General features: G+C 35.6%; 1 protein-coding gene across 1 annotated transcript; it reads right to left on the bottom strand.

Moving 5' to 3' along the window:
• Positions 1-6,481, bottom strand: LOC132294701 (ABC transporter G family member 21). The gene is made up of 6 exons (XM_059792653.1): positions 6,072-6,481; positions 5,037-5,841; positions 3,728-3,922; positions 3,346-3,524; positions 356-2,513; positions 1-196 (listed from the first exon to the last, which is right to left on the bottom strand). The coding sequence occupies exons 1-5, from the start codon at positions 6,282-6,284 to the stop codon at positions 1,863-1,865; spliced, it is 2,043 nt and encodes a 680-aa protein (XP_059648636.1). The 5' UTR covers positions 6,285-6,481; the 3' UTR covers positions 1-196; positions 356-1,862.
• Between the last annotated feature and the right edge of the window lie 2,554 nt (positions 6,482-9,035).

Raw genomic sequence — 9,035 nt, 5'->3', positions numbered from 1 at the left:
TATTTCAAAGTTTTATGTATCTTTTATTATAATATTAAGCAAGCCTAGTTAGGGTTACATAGATGTAAATTACAAGGCAGTGCCTGCATCCTATCGATAAAAATAACAAGGACCAACTAAAATCTGCAGCATCTTAGTTCCTTGCTACTCGTCCGCGTTCCTCTTAGTTCTTTGCTGCTGGCTTGCCACCGGATGGCTGAAACAACATAAAAATTTCCAATCAAATGAATTATACAGATTATAAGCAAAGAATTCAGTTTCAAAGAAAACTACATGTCCAACATTAAGTTGCAAAAATGTCTAGAATGCAATAAAAATATCGATCATGTATATATGTATATATGCAAGCATGTACCTTCCTCCTAGGCTCACGGGGCTTTTGCTCAGGCTTCGCAGTGGCCTGCTTGGGGGCCGGAGTTTTGGCAGGCTCTTTCTTGACCTGCACAGTTGGTTGAGAGCTAACAGGTTTATCAGCCTTGAGTGATGCCATTCTTCTGATTATGTTTCACAAAAAAGAGATTTGAACTTGTGTGTACTTTGCTGGCCTTGAGTATGAGCTCCATCAAAACACTATTATTTATACTTGAGCCCGAAACCAGCTCAAGGAACTGGAATTATTGCTTACACTAGATTGAAATAGACAGATCATGATCTATTCAAGGGAATGGAATATGTGAACTAGTGGCCTCTTGGGAGATGCTGAACCATATACTATGTGCTTAGGAATGGTCCAAATGACCTCATATGTGGCCAATCTTTAAAGCATCTATAGATATTGTTGAGTCATATCTTTCGGCATAGTTTCAAGACACAATTTGATGTGGAAGTATGAGAATTTTTAAGGGCTTTCGGTTAATACTCCCTAGTGTTTTTCCCTTGTTAGGAAATTAATCATATTTCTTCGGTAACTATGAATTAATTAACCCTTTCTTTTTGGTGAGTTCCATATTTCCCATCTAATTTACATTCACTTCAAATTATCAATGGCCTATTTGATCAAGCAGATTAGTTTTTGTCTGACTACAAAGAAAAGGGTACAAAAACCCTTTTGTTTTTCATTTCAGGAAATATCTAAAACTAATACTTAAACATCCTAACTTCTAGGTCAAAAACCTCAGTTTATTCGGGTTCTATTAGGCTAATGGCGAATGTGAGGGGAAAAAATTTCAAGTCCTAATATATTTCGCCATAAGAATGAAATGGGAAAATTGGATTCAAGTCCAACCTTATGCAAGTCTGATAAGGCTAAGGTGAATAAAGTTGATGGCCACTTGTAAAATAGAGTCTATGATTCAATTTAATTGTAATATCATACCTTCACCAAGTTTGAAGCAGACAGCAAATTTTTCTATGCAGTTTCGTCGGTGATGAATACTGAAATGATTTCAGCTAGTGATTGATATCATTTCTAGGCCTACTGAAACCATCTAGTTATGAACTTTTCACTAAAAAACAGCAGCAATTTGCCTGGATTTGGAATGATTGTCATTTTAAGGCCTAATGAAACCATAGAGATTAATATCACTTTCTTTCTGCTCATGCATTCACATTTTGCTGAATTTTCTTGCCTGCTAGCCTTTTGATTCCTTGATCTTGCTAGAGTTGAAACTTGAAAGTTGTCACCGGTAGAGATTTGGACTGGAAATGTACAAACCAAATAGTCCTATCATATGAATCTGCATATATATTGTCCAGTTCCTAACAACTGGATAAAATAAAATTCAGATAATTAGAATTTATTTACATTTAGAAAAGCTGGTGAACAAGATCTGTCATTGTACTATCAATTTTTCACATCTTGATCAGTTTCTTTAGCTTCAATAAATATATATCCCAGCCTCTAGTCTTGTACCATCACATGGTCATTTTGGCTGCCCCATCCTCAGGGCTACATAAGCCAAAACCCTATACCCCACAAACATTACAGCCAAAGCAACCACATCCCAAACCATATTATCAATACCTAGATAATTTATTGCTGGAAAATCTAACACCCTGCAGTGACCCCCTCGTCCACACTCATAAAGCTCATTTTCTGAGTACTGAACTCCCACCAAGAGCTTGTAACAGTAGTGACTGAATGAGATGTACTTCAACCAAGCTATGAAAGGTGGTATGTGCTGAATGTAGTATCCACTGGCTAGCAAGAACACGAGCATGGTCACGGATGCAAGGGTTGTGGCCTGCTTCACTTCCATTAGAATGGCACCAAGGGCTAGCCCTAGTCCCTGAGCGACTAGCACATTGAAAAGGATGATCAAGAGAGTCAGGGTGAAATTGACAATTGAAGGCTTGAGACCTCCCATCCAATACGTGACGATTACAAAGATTGTTGGGAGCACAAGCTCCATTGGTAAGTCACCAGCCATTCGAGCAAAGTAGTAGGAGGAGAGCTTGTACATGCCCGAGGAACGTTCCCTTGTTAGCATTGGCCTTTCTTGAGGGAATGTAAATATGGCACTGAACATAGGGAAGAAGCCCCAAAATATGGAGAAGAAGAACAAAAGTCCCACCTGTTGGAAAGTCCATTCTTGTTAAAAAAAAAAAAAATTTACAACAAAAACCAAAATGTACATTTTTCAAGTAATTAACCAGAAAAATTACAATTCTAAGTCCTGAAATCACTATATTAAGACCAAAACATTGTCAGCATCCTCGGATTGGGATTATCTTCACTAAAGGAGAGGTCTAAGCATTCATTCAACGGATAAGAGAATGTCATACTACGGTTCAGCATCATATCATCAACTTGAGCTGGTGGTGTGACACTATCTCAACCGTTGGATGATTGCTCGGTCCTCTCTTTTAATAGAGAGGGATCCAAATCCCTGTAGCCTCCAAGAGATTCAAGCATTCATCCAACGGATAAGATAGTGTCATACCACATCTCAGTGTAATATCATCAATTAGAAGTGGTGATGTGGCACCATTGTTCAGACCTCTCATTTAATAAATAGGATCCAAATCCCTATATCCTCCAAGAGATCTAAGCATTCATCCAACGGATAAGATAGTACATGTTATATCATAGCTAAGTGTCAGATCATCAACTTGAGTTGATGACGTTGCACCATTTCATCCGTTGGATAATTGCTCGGACCTCCAATGGAGGAGGATCCAAGTCCCTGCAGTTTCGAAGAGTTTAAGCATTCATCCAACGGATAAGATAGTGTCATATCGCACGAACTTGAGTTGGTGACGTACGTGGCACCATCTCATCTATTGGATGATTGCTCGGACCTCTACTTTTGACTATTTCAAGCAAATGTAGTGGCCCCTGGAATTTATTCTTCAAGCGAAGTATTTTTTTTAAAGTATTGAGAGGCAGAGCAGAACCAGAGATACCTGATCTTGTATGTGTGATGTATCAGAATGCCACCATAAAAGTCCAGAAAGGATTGAAACAGACATGACTTGAAAAATTCTTAGACAAGAGTAGGACTCGTGCTTTCTTTCTTTAAGTCCCCTTTCCAGCAAAACTTTAAATTGCATCCACCAACTTGTGGTCCATTGATTCTCACAAGCTTCAAACACCAAATTAGTGGTCAGTAACAAATTATTTCAATATAGCTGCATGAAAAAATTAGCAGAAAAGTGATTTGCTCATTTAATGTGGCGTAACGCGACACCACGGGCACTTCATGAGCAGTGTGTAACACTCAGGCAGATGAAACTGGAGAAGGACAGAGATTTTTTTTTTTTTCTTTTTTTTTTTTTTCTCACTAACTTCTTGATGGTGATGGACCAGTTGCAGGGCGAACCGCGTCGCGACAACTTCGGTGAATCTCATCCTTCACTGCAGGATACAGGTTCTTTCTGTATGATGATATTAGGGACTGTTTGATTGAGTTTTGATCTTCATGGTGGTCTGGTCTTCCATGGGACTCATGTTGGTCATCATGTTTTGTATCAGGAGCCACACCTATTTATTCATAGCAATTACAAGTCTTAAAAAAGGATATAAAATATAATGTAACAGTCTATTGTAATTAAAGAAACATAATATTATGAAAAAAATTAGTAATTTGATGTCATTTTCAAACCATACATTAAACAGTTGGATATCTAAAGATTAACTGGATCTGCATAAAACAACTAATAATGAAGTTTAATGGGTCCAAAAAAAAGTAAGTTGAATAATTCAAAAGGTGTAATGCTGCTATCAATCTATAGAGCTTTAATTACTGGTCAGAGAAAGAGGCTAAATGAAAAGGAGAAAAAAAAACTAAAATTCTGGCTAGCCATTAAAGTTGATTGACTCTCTTTTACACTTTTTACATAGATTTTCCATCAATAAAGAAAAAAAAAAAGGGTTAGTCATCCAATATATTCTGTATAACTAGTCGACTTAGCCTAATTAATTAATTCCTTCATTTCTAGTCTTTTTGTTACAATTCTTAATTAAATTTGAGGATAACTAAATACATATAAGTTTTTCTTTTGTGTGTGACAGTAGATAAACGTGTGTTCTAACTCATGGAAAAGAACTTATCTTACAAATTACCTCATAATTTTACATAGGCATCTTCAAGTGATAGAGAATTCACAGAGTAGAGCACAATTAATTCAATATTAACGACTATAATAGCTTTCTAAACAATCTTTAATTTGATGCAATTTTGGCTGACAAAAAATTAATTCAGTTGATTGAACAACTTAAGATTTAATATATATGGACAAGCTTCAACTGACTCTAATGCTTGGTTGAATATCTGATTATGTGATTGATTTTTTTATTTAAACATTGTATTATAAACAACCATGTTTTTTGGGCTGATTTTGGCTGGTGTCGAAACAAAAATGATGAGGTGTCCACCAACTATGATGATTCCTGCATCAAGTTTGGCGTTCGACTTTAATTGAATCAGCCAAAGATATATTTTTTTATTAAAAGACTCTCGTGACTTTGAATGAGACAATTCGCATATTAATAAATTTAGTTATTAGTTACTACACGTAACGATATGCTACTTACTGAGTAGAAAGTCAGCATCAATGTATTGAAGTACAAAAGTGATTTAGAAGAAACTTCATACCATTAGCAAGATCAAGAAGAAAATCAGCAGGGTTCATAAAATTAAACCCGGGCACGAACCCGAGCGATCCGAAATACTCGATGACCCGACCCGCATTGCCGCTGTAAATAGGACAACCCTCCGATAGCACCACCACCTTGTCAAACATCCTGTACAGCCTACTGGAGGGCTGGTGAATAGTCATAATGACCGTTCTACCCCCATGAGCCAGCCCTCGCAGCGTCGCCACAATCCTCTGAGCCGTGGTCGAGTCGAGCCCGGACGTTGGCTCATCGAGCAATAACAAGCTAGGGTTCACCAGCATCTCCTGCCCTATACTAACCCTTTTCCGCTCACCACCCGAAACACCCCCAAAAAGTGGGCCACCAACTACACTGTTCCGGCACCTTGTTAGTCCAAGCTCAATTATGATCAGCTCAGCTTGCTCAATCTTCTCTTCTTTAGTGAGCTTTTTTGGCAGCCTTAACAAAGCTGCAAAGGTTAGGGTTTCGAGCACGGTGAGGTGAGGGTATAACACATCATCTTGGGAAACAAAGCCGGTTTTTCGCTTCATGGAGCTAGAAAATGGTTGTCCATTGTATGTTATAGTGCCGGAGACTTTCCCGGGTAGTCTTCCTGCAAGGGCGGTGAGTAGGGTGGTCTTGCCACTACCGGATGGACCGAGCATTGATAATAACTCACCGGGTCGAACTATGCCACTCACACCGGTGAGTATGGTTCGAGTTGGCTTGGCCTCAGCAGCTGACGTACAAAGAAAACTGTCTTTTGTAGTTCTCAAGTTAATACTATATGCCACGTCTTCAAACTGCAACATATACATATCGTATCAACATCATAAATAGGGATCATATGATAATTGGACATATATAAAAAAAAAAAAAACTTATACTTAAGTACAACAATATTAATGGTATGTTTTATTAGCCTAAGAAATATATGTTTGTATGAAAACAATTAATAGTGATCATATGATAACAGGACACACAAGTCACATAACAAACATATATTTGTATGAAAACAATTAATGGCACGTACCCTTAGTGTCACGGGGCGTAACGATTCACGTAGAACTGAGAAACGAACTGGGGTTGGTTTTTCTTGAATTGGCATTTCATCATCTAAACAAGGGCTCACGTTACTAGCTGAGCCGATGGACTCAGCGTAGACTGAAATGTTATCGGTCCGATTATTTGCAAGAACAATGGCTGGACAGCCGGTGATGCGAGTCTCATGCTCAGGAGGCATCATTTCAAGAAGTTAGAGAGAGAGAGAAAGAAAGAAAGAAAGAAAGAGAGAGAAAGAGAGGAGGAAGCTAGAGATGAAATGGAAGTGAATAAGTAAAGAGAGTTGAATGAGTTGGTTTTAAATGGGAAGAGAAGGGTTCACATGCATAAACAAGCAATGTGAGCTTTAAAGTGAAGAAGGCACGAGAAGGCCAAGCACATTGTGTGAGTCATGATATAGCCTTAAAAACTACTGTACAAAGCTAGAGACCACGTACAAGTACTAGAGTGTCTAGAGGAGATGTATAATGTATTAATGACGCGTCCTCCTTTTTTGTTTTTTCACTTTTTATCATATATTTATATATATATATATATATATATATATATATATATATATTTAGTCAAACATTACTTTAAATTATTAGTAAAATATTATAAGTAGGGAAAATTATAATATGATGATAACCATCGTTTTGTGGAATATTCACTGAGGGCACATAGTAGAGGAAGCTAGTGCCCCTAAACACCACAAATTTATGTACCCAATCTTTTGATTGGAATACAAATTTTAATCATTTGTGGAATTTGAACTTTAAGCACTGATTTTAATTATAATTAGGCCAGCAAGAGGTATAGATGTGAATGGGTTCCATATTTATACCACATCGACAGCAAAAAAGCCTTCCATGGAGAATAATATCTTGCTTCATTAGGCTCATATTCTTCTTCTTAATATTCTTTGTGCATAATATATAGTAATTAATCATATATATATAATAATATATTAATATAAAATATGTTGTGTATATATATATATATATAGTATTAATGTGATATGAGAGGAAATAATGTGGTTAAGTGAAGGTTATAATGGTGATATATCCACCACCTTGGAGTAGTGAAATAGAATTCCAACCAACCCAATATTATTAAATTTTCCTTTCTCTCCTCTCTTTCCTTTCCTTTGATGACACAATTATGGTATCTCCTTTTTGGTGGTGTCTAAGAAAGAAAGAAAGCAAGAAAAGAAAAGAAAAGAGAAAAAAAAAAGGTGAAAATGCTGGTTCTTCAATTAATGGCTTTTGTGTGTGTCAAGTGCCCATTCAATGGGAAAGATAGTGGCAGAGATTTGTGTCGCGTTTCCTTTAAAAGGCTTTGCTTAGCTGAAAGTGGTGTCACCATCGTTGAAAGTTTCATGCATTTGTGTGGGATCGTTAGGCACCTGTTGCTTCATACCCCAATTATACACACACACACATACACATACTAGCTAGCTATATATATAATAACTCAATAGTCCTAATTATTACGCATGTATAACTCGCATAAACAAACGTGTATAACACGTTAATGTGAATGATTTGATGATATATGCATGGATTTTATTTTGGGACCGAGGTGTATGTTAAAGTCACCGATCTCAAAACATTCAATTATTTTGGGACAGACAATGCCAAAGTCAGACTAAAAAAAAAAAAAAAGTCAATAAATATTTGTCTTCAACACTACATTGTTTTTTATATGATAATAAACTCTTAACACTCATTTGTCTCGACAAAGATTCAAATTGTTAGTTACCACTATAAAAGAAAGCGTAATAAGATAATAAGATACTTCGTGATACTGAGAGTCTAATTTGAGGAAACTACAGTTAAATTAAAAGGGGTATTTAAAAGGAGTCTCATAATTCACTAAAATTGGAAAAGAAGGAAACGAATTCTGCTGCAAGAAGATATTACTATTTATGTCGATGATAAAATTTTAAACACAAGTCTAATTATGACACAATCTCTAAAAAAATTTAATCAATAAAATAACTACTACCTCCTCACAAGACGATGATAGAGACTCGTCGAAACTGTATCAAAATTCGTGTCAATTTTCTTGTTTGATCTTTTACTAATACAAACTGTCCATATAAATCTCGACAACCTATCATGTGTCGTCATTGATAACGCAGATTCACTTTTAAAATTTGTCTTGGTACTAAAAGTTGAAAAAGAATAATATTTTCGTTACATATTACTTTATTTTATCAATCTTCTTTGTACAAGGATAATGCATCTTTAATTTAGACTTTGCTTCTGACCTTTTGTTAGTGTTTATCATTTGTTTCTCTTCCTTTCTTTTACTTTAATTAGTCATTATTAATATCTTCCCATATATATGCTAGCTTGATGTGACTGATTCAATTGTAGATTAATTAATTGTTTTGCTAAAGCCAAATTCGATTTGTTGCTAAGTGTGATTATTAATTAAGTGATTGAAGCTTGATATTTTAATTATGATTGTTAGGTGTACACATATTTGGTGCCACTACTTTTAGTACTCATGAATCTCTTTATGTGGATGTTTGAATTTATTATGGAGTAATTATGATTAAACTAGTAATGGTAATTGAAAACGGTGATTAATTTATTTTAAAAATGAAGAAGTCAAATCATTGATCATTTAAAATTATATAAAAGCTTCTTCTTTTTTTGGTGTAATGAAGAGAATAAACTGCTTTTACAAAGATTATCTAATCATCACTTGTGACATATAGAAAATTAATACTGGACTGGAGTATATATAATTACATGTTAATCATCATTATTATTAATTTTGCCTTTATTCCATATAAATAGAATCCAATATTAATAAAATGTACCACATATAATAAGGATTCAATTTTTAATTCCAGGGCGTTAACAGGAATTCGAAAGGTAAATTCTTGAGGTCTCGTTTTCGAATCGTACTCCTAACTTGAATGGTGAGTGTATTGTGAGATCCA

This window comes from Cornus florida, unplaced genomic scaffold (genome assembly GCF_030987335.1).
Source record: "Cornus florida cultivar Cherokee Brave unplaced genomic scaffold, ASM3098733v1 CherokeeBrave_3.0.0_Hap2_Chr02, whole genome shotgun sequence".
In the NCBI taxonomy this organism is placed as follows: domain Eukaryota; kingdom Viridiplantae; phylum Streptophyta; class Magnoliopsida; order Cornales; family Cornaceae; genus Cornus; species Cornus florida.
This window is presented reverse-complemented; position numbering and strand designations above follow the sequence as displayed.